At 32.3% G+C, this 18289-nt stretch overlaps 1 protein-coding gene across 12 annotated transcripts in view; it reads right to left on the bottom strand.

Annotated features, from left to right (window-relative positions):
- LOC127714149 (probable phosphorylase b kinase regulatory subunit alpha) overlaps positions 1 to 16744 on the bottom strand; it is a 79379-nt gene extending 62635 nt beyond the window's left edge. For all 12 annotated transcript variants that reach the window (XM_052220150.1, XM_052220148.1, XM_052220152.1 and 9 more), the window contains exons 1-12: positions 16577 to 16744; positions 14326 to 14484; positions 12089 to 12305; positions 11637 to 11719; positions 9775 to 9855; positions 8830 to 8928; positions 7504 to 7545; positions 6007 to 6111; positions 5442 to 5495; positions 4372 to 4494; positions 1699 to 1794; positions 1324 to 1431 (exon numbers count right to left, since the gene is read on the bottom strand). In XM_052220150.1, coding sequence (XP_052076110.1) covers positions 1324 to 1431; positions 1699 to 1794; positions 4372 to 4494; positions 5442 to 5495; positions 6007 to 6111; positions 7504 to 7545; positions 8830 to 8928; positions 9775 to 9855; positions 11637 to 11719; positions 12089 to 12305; positions 14326 to 14484; positions 16577 to 16654 — 1245 coding nt within the window. In that variant the 5' untranslated portion in view covers positions 16655 to 16744. The remainder of the gene's footprint in view (positions 1 to 1323; positions 1432 to 1698; positions 1795 to 4371; positions 4495 to 5441; positions 5496 to 6006; positions 6112 to 7503; positions 7546 to 8829; positions 8929 to 9774; positions 9856 to 11636; positions 11720 to 12088; positions 12306 to 14325; positions 14485 to 16576) is intronic.
- Positions 16745 to 18289: the final 1545 nt, after the last annotated feature.

Raw genomic sequence — 18289 nt, 5'->3', positions numbered from 1 at the left:
GACAATATAATAATGGCAACCCAAGCAATGTGGCTCAACAAACAGTACTCCATACAACAGTGACAATATAATGATGGCAACCAAGCAATGTGGCTCAACAAACAGTACTTCATACAACAGTGACAATATAATGATGGCAACCCTAGCAATGAGGCTCAACAAACAGTACTCCATACAACAGTGACAATATAATGATGGCAACCCAAGCACTGTGGCTCAATAGACAGTACTTCATACAACAGTGAAAATGTAATGATGGCAACCCTAGCAATGAGGCTCAACAAACAGTACTCCATACAACAGTGAAAATGTAATGATGGCAACCAAGCAATGTGTTTCAACAAACAGTACTTCATACAACAGTGAAAATGTAATGATGGCAACCAAGCAATGTGTTTCAACAAACAGTACTTCATACAACAGTGACAATGTAATGATGGCAACCAAGCAATGTGGCTCAACAAACAGTACTACATACAACAGTGACAATATAATGATGGCAACTCTAGCAATGTGGCTCAATAGACAGTACCTCATACAACAGTGACAATGTAATGATGGCAACCCTAGCAATCTGGCTCAACAAACAGTACTCCATACAACAGTGACAATATAATGATGGCAACCCCAGCAATGTGTTTCAACAAACAGTACTTCATACAACAGTGACAATGTAATGATGGCAACCCTAGCAATCTGGCTCAACAAACAGTACTCCATACAACAGTGACAATATAATGATGGCAACCCTAGCAATGTGGCTCAATAGACAGTACTTATAAAAAAAATACTAATAATAATTGTGTCGATCAACCTGACATGAATAATTCACTAATTGTCCAACAATATTTGGGTAGCCTGGTATCATGGCCTAATATCTTCTTCTCATTGCTAGCGAATTGGAGTGTCTAGTAGTTATCCAGGATCCCAGGCATATTTGAGGGATCAATAAGGGGTCATACATATGATTGACTAAACATTATCCTAAGATATCCTTATTAAAGAGGGAATTTTAAAGTACAAAAAAACATGTTGGAGTAATATAGAGGTGATATACGAGTTTGGGAGGTTTGACAATGGGAAATATAGCAAGGAAGCAGTGTATTTGGATTTATGGTATTGACATGCAGAGTGAATTAGCTTCACTTTAAGAACAAAGAACAGTACTTATCCTCTGTCAACAACAATCTGACTTATTTTTAGCTATGACAATACAATTAGCATAAGACAAATTCAAGGAAAATGAACAGATCTACCTGTTGAAATGCATGCTCCATTAAGGTTGAGAACCACTCAATTTTATGACAGTGAAAATGAACATACCTCTGTAATCAGTTTGGCTAGTATATAAAGAGATTCTCCCCATAATTGTGGTAGTTTGCCAATGGCATGTCTTTCTTGGCTTTGGGGTTTTTTCTTCTCTAAGTCAACCTACAGCAAAAAACAAGATTTAGGTCCAAAAGTTTTCTTAATATCTTTTAGAATTGATGGATTTTGCAAATATCAAAAATTAAACTATTGACTAAATAAGTAAATCATGTGTGTTCTGTCCCTAAAATAAGGATAAAAGCATGTTAAGTGTTAGTTAGATATGGTCTCTAGATTCTGAGGTTTAACAATAAAAAATTAACAAATTAGAAAGGCTTTAATGACAGCCCAAAAGACACTTAGGTATGTGGAAGTCTATTTTTTTTCTACCTTTTCATTTGGCACTGCATACATTTCTGGTACAAATGGAATTCCTTCATCAGATTTAATTATCACAGTGTCCATCAGTTTGGAATATAACTGGACCTGTAAATAATATAAGACATGTATCCAAATTTTAAAATAAATCATACAGTCAATTAATTTATGTTTATCATTGTTATTTTGCTTAGTTTCTTCTGTTACCTATTCTAACATCGGACTCAGACTTCTTTTGAACTGATTTTAACTGTGCCTTTTGCTGTGTGTTTGTTTATTCCAAATAAGTATAGGGGAGGGTTGAGATCTCACAAAACATCTTTAACCCCACAGCATTTTTGCACCTGACCCTATTCAGGAACCTCTAGCCTTTGTTAGTCTTCTGTGTTTTTTAATTTTGGTTCATTTGTATGTTTCAGAGTTTAGTGTGGCTGAACGAGTATACATTATTGTTTAGAGGCCAGCTGAAGCCCCCCTTCAGGTGCGTGATTTTCTTGGTGCATTGAAGACCCATTAGTGGCCTTGGGATGTTTTCTGCTCTTTGGTCAGGTTGTTGTCTCTTTGACACATTCCCCGTCTCCATTCTCTATTCTCATGTATTTTTATTGGTAGATTACTTATTTAATGGAGTGTGTGCATGCTTTAAAATGTCAAATATAATTATCAATTAAATATTTAAAAATTATCCATTGATTTGCTATGTCTTAATATAAGAATCATTATTTCAATTCTTCCAAACTAAGGTGATGTAGAGATTTTTAAGGCCAAAAAAAAATATGTGTGTTTCCTATTACATCAATTTTCATAATATGGTAGGTAGGTAGTCTTTTTTTTGGGGGGGGGATCGGATTGGGGTGGGTGAGGGTTGTAGTTAAATTCGACTGTTTTAAGTGGGTTCTATTTATCTCAGTTTCATAATTGGTTTTGATATGCATCTTCAACATTTGTAAACCTGTGTATTCATTCGTATCTGATATTGTGGTATCATGCCATCAATATAATAGAAAAACAAAGGATATGGGGTATCCATCCATCACAAAATCAGTAAATGCACAGAAAAAAATAAGTCAATTTGGCATACACGTATGGTTTGTGTTGTGGTCTGATAGCAACATGAACCCCAACAAAAACAAAGGGTGATCTCAGATGCTCTGGAATGGTTATAGAAATCTGAAAATCAAATGGGATGTACATGTCCCTCCCATTATATGTGTCTATATATCCAAGAACCTATGTGTTTTTAGCATTCATGTGTTGACATTGGTCATAGTGACATGTCAGTAAACTGCTGGCTACTAGCAGGTGCAGGGATCACACTATTTTAGAATGAGGGAGAAGTTACTTCTCCTTTTGAAACTGATACGAAAAGTGGTGAGACTTAAGAGAAGTTACCATTACAGTAACAGGTGTCATTGTTTATGTCTTAAATCGTCATTTATAGTTATACAGTCTTATTGTTCCACTTGTTACCGTCCGGAACTACCAACAAAATATCTAGCACTATTGAAATTTTAAAGAAAGGAAAATTAACTACTGTGGATTCATTTATTTTCGTGGGTACCAATTTTCGTGGATAGAGGAAAACTTGCATATTTGTGGATATTTAAATTCGTGGTTTTGACAAAGTTCACATGCATTCCTTTAAACAATTTGCATTTCGTTGAACATTTAAATTCGTTGTTTCCTTGTACCCATGAAATCCACGAAAATTGGTATCCAACGAATATTAATGAATCCACAGTATTCTGTTTATGATATTCATTGTTTCTCATTAAAACATTTAACAAATTTAAAAGCAACTTACATCTGGGACTATTATACTAATAGTATAATAGTCCCAGCTTAAAACAATGAATTGCATTAAAATATATACTTCTAACTAAGGTGATCCAACCAAATGTTTATTTATGTGTGCTGAATGTGTATTTTTCACTAAGCTCGAGTAATGAGTAACGGAGGCCAAAGAAAATACTTTGATTTGTTTGCACAGAGACAGAGACTAAATATGTCTCTGGTTTGCATAATCTACAAAGTCAATGCTTTCAACAGGTTTCTAAAGAAATAAATTGTCTGTATCTATGAATGTCTATAAAAAAAAAATGCTGTTTCATCAACTTGTTTAAAAAATATTTTTAATAATTAATAAGAAAATATGTCCATAGGTCACTATGCCCGGCTCACACTATCATATTTTCATGTTCTGTAAAGTGTAAAATAGGGTCAAAACTGTAATTTGTCATATAATTTTAAAATTTCACAACATTATGAACATGCATTTATATGTGTAAATAAGTTTCAAGTATTTTACAGTAAAGTACCTCAACCAAAAACTTTAACCTGAGAATTTACTGGTAATTGGTTTCATACTATCACATTTCCATGATCAGTGAAATGGGAAATAGGGATAAAAATCGTAATCTGGCATATAAGTTTAAAAGTTGATATCTTAATGAACATTTGTACAAAGTTTTAAGTTGATGTGACCTTAGCTTCCTGGTAAACTACTTAAACCAAAAACTTTGACCTGATACAGGATGGATGAACAGAGAATGTAACAGAGGCACAGACCATAAAACATAATACCCACTACTATATAGTAGACATGACATAATACAAATTTCTAATCTTGTAATATTTTGAAAGACTTCAAATGTATTTACGATCGTAAAAACTAAATTTTCTTACTTCCTCTTTGTTATTAAAAAAGGCAGCATCAAGTAAAAGGTATGCAAAGAACATAGGCCACTGACATTCAATGTGTTCAAACACTTGTAGTTCCCACGGTTCATAGTGTAATCGGTTTCTATCCTGAAAATGAATACACAAAAAACATGTAATATCTATTTTTTTCCACAATACATATCTATAAATTCAGAAATCAATGTGCGCATTCATTATTGTTATTTCTGGATGATCATCTAAAATGCAAGATTTGTTCTTGTAATTTAAAATATGAATAAGTAATATGTGGGGCATCTCTAAAGAGTACTTTCATTCCGTTGTGTAGAACTTTCAGTTCATAAAATGCACTAGTGTGTTCCTTCTTCACGCTAGCTATATATATATATATATATATAGTGTGTTTATTCTGTTGGATAACTCATCAGAGAAATTTGACACTAGTGTACTAAAAGGAACAGTGCCAGATAAGATTCACTGTTACATATCCCTCAATGAGACAACAACCCAACAATACAATAACCAAATCTATGATGAATATTTGTACTTGGGTATACTGAATACTGCAAATTGCTATTTTCTGTTAAGACAAAATTCCAATATAGGAATCAAATGGTTTTCCAGTAAGAGAGACGAGAAATGAAATTAATTAACTAAACTGTGTTGTTATCTCATAAAAAAAATGCTTTAACCCCACTCCTTCTTTGGTGTCTGTCCTAACTGTGTTCAATTACAACAATGGATGTCTATGTGAATTATTGTTTCTTTTTTTAATAATGAAAGTGTTGTGACTCCAACATGGTCAGACCAGCGACCTTGCAATCTGAAGTCTCATTTAAAGGGACCTTTATCACAGGTTTATTGTTAAATATAAACCTGTCAAATTTGCTTAAAAGTGGAATGGTGAGGCAAACATGACATTTTGACCTAAGAGGGAACACTACTGGAGCCCCATTTTTCAATGTGAATATTACTAGTCTCTCTTAACATAAAATATTGGCTCATAAAAAACATCCATTTTTGTAAAGATTAGCAAATATAAGGCTATGCAATTCCATGTTTCAAGTAAAGCTTACCTCTTTTGCCGTCCAGTGACCATCTCTGAGAAACCTAGCACAACCATACTTTCCCTATTAATTAACAAACAAAAAAAGAAGAAATGAAATAATATTATGCTTCTAAAATTAACTTGTGTAAATAAACCCATGGTCTCATTTTATGTGATGTTATAAAATAGTGATTCTTCATACAAAACTTCTGATTTTTTTCTATCATTCCTTAAAAAAGTATTTGTAGTTGTATCTTATAGTATTTGTTACAATATAATGTTGACTTGTTGTATCATTTTCAAAGATAATACAACTTTCCTGATACTATGAATTATCATAATTTTGTACCCTGTATATCCTGCTCATCGCTCACTACTTACATCCTGTTTACAGCAACCCAACAAAAAAAGAAAAGATAAGACAGACATGTATGCTATCCTTCATCACTAGTATTTTATAAGTAAAGACAAATAAGAAAGTTTCAATATATTTGATCTTTTAATTTTGATTTTTTTTTTGCTTTCTTCTCAATTTTCATGACATAAATATTCAAATAATGTACATAAATGTACCAAAATATTAAAAAACCAACCTGTAATTTTTCTTTAATCATATTCTTAGTTTCATCAATTATTCGAGTATCATCTACTGCAAATGCTGGAAAACTTATTATAGACAGCAAAGCTGCATCGATTTCCTATAAAATGTACAGAAAAAAAGTCATATATACCACACAACTACTATATCACAAAGCACACAGGAACCTTAATCATACTTGAAACTTTTTTTTATTGTTTTAATCAGGAATTTCAAAGTGAAACTGCTTTATTTTTCATAGATACAAAGATAAGGTTTGCAAGTTTGGCTGTACCTGTAGAAAACTTATTTCAAATAGAATAGCACATCCTAGATGTTGTTAACCGAGCCCGGAAATTTAGATATGATCCGGGTAAACTTTTCAATCCTTTAAATAAACTTATTCTAAAAGGTTACCAATTCATCACTGTAATTAGATCTTTGAATATTGTTTTTGTTGGTATAAATATTGATTTTGTTATCAGTAAATTAAAATCAAACTAAATATTATTGTTATACACATATGCACATTCACTGTACTACAATCTGCTGATAGCTATATTCTGGCATTGCACAAGTCAAGGTCATGTTTTTCTCTGACTGTTAATGACATCTTTACACTAAATCCATTGGATGTTGGATGTGAACTGATTGATATTTTAGTCTTAGATACATGATTTTTTTATTAGTTGTTTTTGGCTTTGAACCAGCTGTCAGTTACTGCCAGTACTCTCAGATCTGTACTTTGTGTCTTTTTTGTTTTTAGGGATGTATAAATACCCTGCCACGTACAGTCTGTATTTTTGTTAGATGTTTTTCTGCTTTGTATTGTTCAGATAATTTAAGCCCTTTTTAACTGATTTTTATAGTTTGTTCTTATGTTGTACTGTTACACCACAGTCCCAGGTTAGGGGAGGATTAGCACCTTCAGACATGTTTAACCCCGCCACATTCTATATTTGCCTGTCCCAAGTCAGGAGCCTGTAATTGAGTGGTTGTTGTGTTTTGAGTTGTGCTGTTACACCACTGTCCAGGGTGAGGGGAGGGTTGGTGCCTTTAAACATGTTTAACCCCGCCACATTCTATATGTGTCTGTCCCAAGTCAGGAGCCTGTAGTTCAGTGGTTTTTCATTGGTTCATGTCTGTCATATTTGTTTTTCGTAAATTGTTTTGTTATAAATTAGGCCGTTAGTTTTCTCAATTGAATTGTTTCATATTTTTCCATATTTTTCACTAAGGCCTTTTATAGTCGACTATATGGTAAGAGTTTTTCTTATTGTTGAAGGCTGTACGGTTGCCTATAATTGCTTACATTCACTTTATTTGAACTTTCGTGGATAGTTGTCTCATTGGCAATCATACCACATCTCCTTATTTTTATATTAGTCAAGTGACTTTATCAAAGTTTCATCTTTGCAATTATGTTTTCAGCAAACAGAAGTTTTTCTTTAAACAGCTCTACTATGATATGGCAACCATAACTGTATAGACCAATATTTCTAAGGGTACTTACTTTTGAATTTGATTCTCTGGGTAACATTGAGTGAAGAATGGCCTGCAATAGATATTTTCAAAATGTTAAACAGCTATAAATGTAAAAATCTTTATTTACTTAATAATTGTGCTGTGAAAAAGCAAAAATTTGTGTTCCAACATAATCCAACCCATATTTCTAAAAATAAAGCAACAGCTTTTGAGACTTAGAGATGGTTAACTATGTCTAATGCTAAAAAATATATCAACCATATTTTAAGACTACTTTTTCCACCAAAAATAATGACTGATATTCATTCTTAAACCTCAAGTAGCATTCTTTACAAAGCACAAAAATGTCAGTATTCACCTCAAAAGCTAACAAAACCTTTAAACAGACTTATTAAGAAGGGATATAGTTACGATACTGTTGTCAGGTAATTAAAGATTGCATATTTTGGCTTTAATATTGATTCACTTATAGGGTCTTTGCATCTGAATTAAACATATTTATTCTAAAACCAGGAGGGATTGTGCCTGATATTCATATGATGAAGACATAATCTTTAAATCAGTTTAATTGAGGTCTGGAGCTAGCATGTCAGTAACTGCTAGTAGTCTGTTGTTATTTATGTATTATTGTCATTTTGTTTATTTTCTTTTGTTTCCTATTCTGACATCGGACTCGGACTTCTCTTAAACTGAGTTTTACTGTGCGTACTGTTTGTTTTTTCTATATTGGCTAGAGGTATAGGGGGAGGGTTGAGATCTCAAAAAACATGTTTAACCCCGCCGCATTTTTGCGCCTGTCCCAAGTCAGGAGCCTCTGGCCTTTGTTAGTCTTGTATCATTTTTAATTTTAGTTTCTTGTGTATAATTTGGAGTTTAGTATGACGTCCATTATCACTGAACTAGTATACATATTTGTTTAGGGGCCAGCTGAAGGACGCCTCCAGGTGCGGGAGTTTCTCGCTGCATTGAAGACCCATTGGTGGCCTTCAGCTGTTGTCTGCTCTATGGTCGGGTTGTTGTCTCTTTGACACATTCCCCATTTCCATTCTCAATTTTATTGTTTCTGAATAATTTATATAATTATGACATGCACATTTTTAGAAAGTCAAAAAATTGTTCTTACACCTTATATGTCATATTCATATCATCATACATAGTAATGACATTCAAAATTTGAACCTCAAAGCATTAAAAAAGGTTTTAAAATGAGATTGAACAAATCAAAGGACATATGATGTAGCTGCAATCTTCTGACACAAGCTATACATGTTTGTACTTAGCTTTACCATGGTCAAATACTAAACCTCAACACTTTGTCACTGCAAAAGTCCAAACATGCTGTATTAGAACATACCTGGCACTGTTGAGCCTCATCAGGTAGTACATGTACAACAGAATGAGGTCCTCCTCTGGAACCAAACAGATCTAATTCATTAATAGCTTCTAAGGCAGCCTGTAATTTAAAATTTAAAAATAACACATGAGGAACTTCTAAAGGCCTTTCATAAGTCAACAGTGCTGTCTAAAACATTATTAATAAGATTTGAAAAGTTACAAGTTTATTTTTTAACTATTTTGATTTTATTATATGAATTACAATATTTTAAAATGACTGGAAAAAAACGAACTGACATCTTCAATTCATGTTGTTGTTTTTCTAATGCCAATGTACATTTTCTTTGTCTTAATTCCCTTCTAATAGAAAGCTTAAGAAAAAACATCAATTTTTATTACTTTTTTTGTTCATAAACCTTTAACTATTACTTCAATTTTACTTTTCCTTATTTAAGATGTTCTGTATATGAAATAAACTGCATACCCCAAGAGCGCATGATATGCCCTTAATGTGCATATCAAAATTGTTGCAAGAACAAAATGTTTCCACTGAATCAATCAAAGTAAACTCAAGTTATGATACAATATATGTATAATTTACTAAAATCTGACAATTAAAAAAGTCCCACAACTCTGGAGTGACAAACCAGAAATCTTAATAAATCAAAAGGTAGCTCCCTTTCATCAATCCCAACAATAAGGTAAAATTTGGAGGAAATCAATCCAGGAATACTGGAGTTAGTGCGCTATTTGTGAAAAATTGCCTTAAATGTAACAGTTAAAGTTCCGTAATTCTGGAAAGACAAACTGGAAAATTAAAAAAAAATAAAGGAAGAATGTGTCTGAGGACATGAATGCCCCACTCAAACAAATGGAATGGGAAGAACGGAAAGACGGAAGGATTGACGGTCAAGGGTAGCACTTAATGAGCACTTAATGCTCCTCGTATATAAACCAATACTACCTTAGCCATTCCTATTGAACTGGAATTCAATTCTGGAAATCCATGATTGGTTTTATCTCCTCTTTCCCATATACCATAATCCTGAAATTAAAAAAAAACTATACTGAGACATTGATTACAGGTAAAGTTCATAATATGGAAGAAAAACAGAGTTCACATCTCATAATATATATTTAAGGATAGGCTGGGTATACGTCAATTACCGGTAGACAGCAACCTTAAATAATTTTGTTGGTTTTTTTCTTTTTTATAATTACAGTAATTGTTGTGGAACTCCGAATTCCCTTTTTAAGAGTAGATTTTCTAAGGTATTTTCTAATTAGATCTGCATAAAGGTAGAAAAATTTGCTGCATTCTCCAAACAAAATGAATCTCAGTATCTCTAAATGTGTCGTGGTCTTCTATCCAAAATCATATATCTTAGTTATAACAATTTACTGCTATGCACTTTGAGATATTGTCATGTACTATATATATTATTTGAAATAATGTAATGTACTGGTACTATCATTTGAGATACTGTAATGTACTATCATTTGAGATGCTGTAATGGACTTTCATTTGAGATACTGTAATGCACTATCATTTGAGTTGCTGTAATGTACTATCATTTGAGATACTGTAATGTACTATCATTTGAGTTGCTGTAATGCACTATCATTTGAGATGCTGTAATGCACTATCATTTGAGATACTGTAATGCACTATCATTTGAGATGCTGTAATGCACTATCATTTGAGATACTGTAATGCACTATCATTTGAGATACTGTAATGTACTATCATTTGAGTTGCTGTAATGTACTATCATTTGAGATACTGTAATGTACTATCATTTGAGATGCTGTAATGCACTATCATTTGAGATACTGTAATGCACTACCATTTGAGTTGCTGTAATGTACTATCATTTGAGTTGCTGTAATGTACTATCATTTGAGATACTGTAATGTACTATCATTTGAGATGCTGTAATGTACTATCATTTGAGATGCTGTAATGTACTATCATTTGAGATACTGTAATGCACTATCATTTGAGATGCTGTAATGCACTATCATTTGAGATACTGTAATGCACTATCATTTGAGATGCTGTAATGCACTATCATTTGAGATACTGTAATGCACTATCATTTGAGATACTGTAATGTACTATCATTTGAGTTGCTGTAATGTACTATCATTTGAGATACTGTAATGTACTATCATTTGAGATACTGTAATGTACTATCATTTGAGATGCTGTAATGCACTATCATTTGAGATACTGTAATGCACTATCATTTGAGTTGCTGTAATGTACTATCATTTGAGTTGCTGTAATGTACTATCATTTGAGATACTGTAATGTACTATCATTTGAGATGCTGTAATGCACTATCATTTGAGATACTGTAATGTATTAATGTTAGAGTTGCTGCAATGTACTAGTATTTGAGGTACTGTATCTTTCACACATCATAGAAACTTCTAGCAGAGTTTTTACCTTAATGTTGTATGTTACCTTAAATCTCCCTCCCACACATGTTTAGCATGATGTAGATTGCCTAATAACTTAAATGAATGCAATCAACCAGTTCTTTAGTGTGATGTCATGAGATGTTTAATTGTATTTGTAATGTAAATTCAGAAATTATTGCAATGTTTTTATGAATGCCAAAAATGGGACAGTATCCATGGCCAGTTTGCATTAATAAAAAAATTGCATTCATAATTTCAGTAGTGATTTTCCTTCACAAAATATTTGCCATTCGTATTTATAATATCTCACATTTTTACCAGTAATCAGTGCTTCCCAATAATAATGCATGCAAGCATTTATTTCTGATTTTACAGTACTTTTAAAAGTAATTCACTCACTGGAGTTCTATATGCAGATTCTATATAAAATACAAGGTTCTGTACGAAAGATACTTCATCAAGTGTATACACAATTTGTAAACCTACAATAGACAAATCAATCATTGACTTCAATACATGTATGTGCATTGTTATATCTCATATTTAACTAAAGGCTCTAAATAGCCCATGTCGCTCACCTGCATCTTCAACAATGGCCACTTTTTAGCAAAAATAAGCATTAAAGGAGAACAACTGACAATTTCAGTAATGTTGACATATTTGTAGATCTTATCCTGCTGATATGTTTTTCCTTTTTAAAGTCTCTATTTATCTATTATAGTTTTCAAGATATTGAAAACAACCAATTGAAAAAATGTTAAATATGAATTATTTCATCATGTTTAATTTTTTATAAAAATTTATCCAGTATATATCCAACTATATGTTTATTAGTTGAGTGTATCTACTACCTGAAGCTGTGATCTGTGCCAGCATCAGTAGGTACAAGGAAGTAGCATCGATCTGAAGATGTCCCCATTGTGTATCTCCTACAACAGTTTTACCAGTCAAACTACAGTACTTGGCATGAAGAGCATCAGTTTTGTTCTGGCTGTATTTAAATTTCTCAAGCTTGTTGACTTGCATCATCATACATCTTAACAGACCTCTCATCAACTTTACTACTGACTGCAAAAGTAAATATAAACTACTGTGGATTTATTATTATTGGATAGATACCAACTTTTGTGGATTTCGTGGTTAAACATTAAAGGTGAACCATGAATTTAATTGTTCAACGATGTACAAATTTTCTATAAGCTTGTACGCAGACTTGTACAAAACAACAATATTAAACTTGACCTCCATTTTCATGATCTTGAAATCACTAACATCTTTTTGAAATTTTGAAAAGCATTATTTGACTGTTTCATATATTAATTACATGGAAATGACTCTTAAAGTGTCATAATCCAATATATATAGGACAATAACTCCTCAAGTATGTCATTAGTAACAACATATTAAAATTTGAAAAGTATTGGTTGAACAGTTCTTAAGTTATTGCATGGAAACTGTTGGCAGCTGCCCACCCGTTCCTTTCAGTCTGCTGTACTTTACTAAATTAATACTAGTAACTGCTAAACTGGACTATTCCTTTGAAATTTTTTTTAAAATCTTAAATATATGGTTTCCCTTTACCATAGGAATTTAAACTAATGAATGTAAAAAGTTGCAAGTCAGTTCCATCTATTTTCTTATCATTAGTCTTTTATTGTTATAAGGTTTGCAAGACAGACATCGATGCTCTTAACATTTCATAAAAAATATTGCAAACAAGACTTTAAATGAATTCAACTCCCAGCATGCCACAGTCATAAAGTATGTCACATTTGACTGATTCCAATAAATGAAATTAATAATTTTCAAATTTCCACTTTATTACATTGTATTAGTTTTCATATATAGATATAAAAGCTTGGTGAATATTTTATGTTATAATAAGCATATTAAGATGATAAATCAAAAATTATAAATTTTCTCTTCAAAATTTATAACCAGTCATATTTTATTGGCATTGTATTGCAAGATCTTATGTATACAGGCTGAGTTTTTATTACAAAATGTAATCATGTTAATAGTAAAAACTTAAATGATCAGATTCATCATGAAGATCATTTATCTGGCTTAGTACTGACTGGCTTCTATTGAAAACTCTACCCATTTATTCCTTTTTTTCAGTACAATACTATACATGTATATGTTCCGTACCATATGAGTATTTGGACCATACGTGTATGGTCATGACCATCTGCATATATACTCATATGGTCAGACCATACGTGTATGGTCTGGGTAATTAACATTATGAACGTTGAAAAGGTGTCACAAAGAGTTTCTAAAAATGAAATCTGACTTATTTAATCATATGGTAGTCATTTTTACATGATTAATTTAATAGAGTGAATATTACTTACAAGTAAGAATTATAGTAAAATAATTTTAACATGGTCATTATCGATTTGTCCATACGAAACGCAATATGTCGACTTTGGAAAATTACTTCAAGAAATATCTAGATGAACTGTTAAACAGTAAGTAAATTGCTTAACTCACAGGCACTTTGGTCATTGAACCCTCTTTCTTTTCTTTTTAAAATGTCTTTTAGTGTTTTTATTTGTTTTTATTAAATTATAATTTTTCAAAAACTTCTTATTGTTTTTAGTAAATTTGTTCATGTGTTCTTGCTCCTATTCATACAATCTTACAATGACAGTAATATCGTATGAATAGGAACAAGAACACATCAATTTAATGAAATAAATAGAAATAACAAGACATTTTGTTTCTGAAATAATAATTTAAACACTAAGAAAACAGAGAGAAAAAAATCCATGCCAAAAACACAGGTGGTTTCACTTACGGACGAATATCGGCAGTATAACGGCAATTTAAATTGACTCTTAGCGAATGCAAGATAACAGATACACCAAGACGCAGACAATATGTAAAAGATAAAAGAATTCAGATAGTAACTTGTGCAGTTTTTTGTTTAGAGAATGAGCTCTGTGTTCCTGCAAAGAAAGATAGAATTATTAGAAAAATACCTATATGGTCTAAATACTCGTATGGTCCGGCCCGTTAATGACCAAACGAGTATAAAAGGCGTATGGTCCAAATACTCATATGGTTCGGAACATATATATACCTGTTCTAATTCAAATGATTTGGCCCTGTCTTCATCCAAATCTGCAGTTTTCCTGTAAGCCAGAGCCAAACCCCATACTGCCATAATGGAATAAACATTGTCTCTGACCCAAGCATGAGTGTTTGTATCACTGGCTGGAAAAAGTCCAGTAACTGGATTCTGAAATAATAAATCATAATAATTAATTAATTTTCAAATATTTTAACCAATTTCAAAAAATGTTATAAAGAATAGGCGATACATACAAGTGTAATAATAAACATAGACATAATCCATAACATGTATTTCAAGTGGGAACATATTATTGGTAATCCCTCATTACAAAACTTGTTTCATGTCACTAAATTTTACATAAAATGAAAGATATTTTGTGAGCACGCTCACATACTCCATGCGCCTGAATTGTCACTAGGCAAACATCTACATATTATGTCCTCATTAACTACAAAGTTTCATGAAATTCTGTTGCACAGTTTCAGAGGAGTTGCACCTACAAACCTACAAACTGTTGCAGTAGAATATTAACTACTAGAAAAAAAAAATTAATCATAATTTCCTGTCAATATGCACATTTACATAGTATGCCCTAATTATCTACAAAGTTTCATGAAATTCTGTTATGTGGTTTCAGAGGAGTTGTGATGACTAACTGTTGCAGTATTGTATTTTAGGCCAAAATTCTAAATTCAAAAGGGGCATAAGTCCTAGATTAATTTCCTGTCAATATACATGATATACACATCTACATCATGTACATAGTATGTCCTTATCATCTACTAAGTTTCATGTAATTCTGTTGTGTTGTTTCAGAGAAGTTGCGATGACAAACTGATGCAGTAATATATTTAGGCAAAAATTCTTAGTTCAAAGGGGCATAACTCCTAGAAAAAAGTTAAATCATAATTTCCTGTCAATATGCACATTACATACATGACATAGTATGTCCTTATCTACAAAGGTTCATGAAATTATGTTGTGTGGTTTCAGAGGAGTTGTGATGACAAACGGTTGCAGTAGTAAACATAGTTTCCTGTCGATATGCACTATTTGACACATTCCCCGTTTCCATTCGCTATTCTACCTCTACATAGTATATCCTAATTATATACAAAGTTTCACCAAATTCTGTTGTGTGGTTTTAATAACAGGACTGATGAATGGACGGACTTATGGATGGGTCAAAAGTTGAGTGGGGTATAATAATTTTCTGATCAACTTTTCAGTCTTTCCCTTTTAAATAAGGAAACATGTACTTCCTGGATCAGAATAAACTGTTTCAAAATTAGGAAGGGTGAAAAGAAGTTCCTGTCCCAAAGTCCTGTACTATTGGCAAAGGTTCTGCTTACTGCATGCTCTATTGAGTTATTATTTCTGTTGTTTCCAAAGGCCCTTATGATTTTAGAAGGCACATGAAAACAGAATAATCAAAGGCAAAAACAAGTTTTGATAAACATGTATAATAATTCAATTCAAATACCATTCAAACTAATTTTATTGATTTACAATTGGTAAACAAATGACAAATAACTCTGATCATCCCCAACTGATTTTGCTATTCATTACAGTTTTCCAATTTTTAACTCCAAGAAGGGCATTAACATGTTTAAGGTTGTCATATTTTCAAAACAACACATCTAAAAAAAGTTTATGGACCATGAATTGCAAGACTGTACTTGCTGTCTACACAGTTCAGCTGGGGCCGTTCTAAGGAAGTATAGAGGGTCATATGGGCTATCAAAGAATGACCCGGTTGCAATCACGACTACAGACAGGATTTGGGGCGAAGTAGTCCAATATTTATGAATATTTTTTTTCTGTTACAACTTCCTGCGTCACAGCAAAAATTAAAATATCCTGTCATGACGTCATAATTATTTAGACTAGGGGCAAGGTAGACCAAATAATCATGACGTATTGAAAGGCTTTTTATTTTTAAGGAAGGCAATACAGCAAAAAACTAAAATAGCCTTTCAAGACGTCATAATTATTTGGATTAGGCTACCGTCACTAGGCCAGTACACAGGCAGTAGCCGAGTAGGTGCAAGGGGGTTAAATAAATTTATCATATCTATCTTTATAATCTTATCTCAGAGCAGTTTCTGATTTTGCTGAACACCGAAATTTTTCCTGTTTGTTAGTGGAAGGATTTGTATTTTAACCAAGGATTTGTATGCAAATACTTGTTATAACTTACTGTAAGTGTAAACAATCCTTAGACCTTAGTTTGTGATAGTAGGTTGATTGATTTTACCTGATGTTTTAGAATCGTTTTATTGACAAGACGCTGGTAATAATCAAGACGAACTCCAGAATTACTTCGATTCCGCATATTTCAGTAGGTATGATAGAATATCATGCATAATTAACCTCCCTAAACCATATAACCTCCATCGTCTGCATTTTCTAACTTTTTAATACACAAGGTGAAGGTCACACAATATTAAACAAAACTTTTTCTATTTAATTCAAATGGTTCTTTATGGGTACTCAAAATTTGAAAAAATATTAATGAAATATCAATAGCTTATATTTGACTGCGTAAATTTGAATGAGAGAGAAAAAACATACCCTATACGAAACTAATGTTTATTATTTCATACTTCCTGTGTGAAATTTTGAAGGTCGGGAGTTGGGAAGATACAACTCAAACTGTAATTATTTCTAAGCAATTCTTTGGTCATAGGTACCATGATCAAATCTCAAGTAGTGCTAACAATATATGCTGTTATTTTGATTTTTTTTAAAGATGGTTGATTAACAACAACCAGTTTCAAAACTTAAAAAAAAATTACTCCTGGTTGATTTTCAACGTTTTCTTTAACATGGGTCACATATGTAATGAACCAATTCAATACTAGACAAACGTTTTCTTTGGAAAAAAAAATCAGTTCTCTTCTTCTTCCGGTAAGCTTAGATTTTCATCCGTATTCATGAGTGGGGCGAGTTGGCATGTTTTTATTTGAAAATGTGATAATCTCCTTTTAATTATGGGGCAAGTTGACAGGTCTAAATTCAATGGGATATTAGGCTTTTATTCATAGAGATTAAACTCCTTTCAGAAGTGGGTATAAATTCAGCTGGATTTAATTCTTATTTCAAAAGTGAAGCGAGTTTGCAGACCTTTAGTCATTAGGATTAAGCCTTTTCAATAGTGGGACGAGTTGGTCGGCCTAAAATCAACTGGATTAAACAATATTTCATAAGGAGGGCCATTTGGCAGACCTTTATTCATCAGGATTAAACTACTTTTCATAAGTGGGGCGAATTGGTAGGCCTAAATTCATCAGAATTTAATTCTTTTTTTTTATAAGTGGGGAAAGATGGCAGACATTTAAAATTTATTCATTGGGATTAAACGACTTTTCAATAGTGGGGCGAATTGGTCATGTTGGTAGGCCTAAAATCATCGGGATTACACTACATTTCATAAGTGGGCAAATTCAGGTAGGCTCAAATTAGCTGGATTTAACTTTTTCATATGTTGGAAGAGTTGGTAGAAAGTGGGGTGGGTTGGTAGAAAGTTTAGGCGAGTTGTTAGAAAGTTGGGGCGATTTGGTCTCGGGGATGATTTTGCAATAGGGCAAGTTTGTCATTGATTCATCATAAAAATATTGATTCAAAGCTAATGTACTGTTAGTTTTAGTGTAAAATTTTGGACATGATGAATATTAATTTATTACATATTTAAAACTCACAATTTAATTTTTGATTGTAATATTCTTCTAAACTATACATTTTTTACCTGTACAAATGTATACTGGAACCACATTTATTAATCTATAAATCCCACACATTTATGTTTCTTTTACACATTCTTTTTCTTTTTAGATTAATATGGGGAGACATTTTGGAGGCCTTAAGGCCATGAAATCACAACAAATTCATTGGACATTATCTCCATTTGAACAGCGAGCATTTGCAGGATTTTTCTCCGTAGGATTTCCAAAAGGAGTACGGAGGATGA

This window comes from Mytilus californianus, unplaced genomic scaffold (genome assembly GCF_021869535.1).
Source record: "Mytilus californianus isolate M0D057914Y unplaced genomic scaffold, xbMytCali1.0.p SCAF_9, whole genome shotgun sequence".
Taxonomy (NCBI): domain Eukaryota; kingdom Metazoa; phylum Mollusca; class Bivalvia; order Mytilida; family Mytilidae; genus Mytilus; species Mytilus californianus.
Note: the sequence above shows the minus strand (reverse complement) of the source record. Positions and strands in the feature narration are given on the sequence as shown.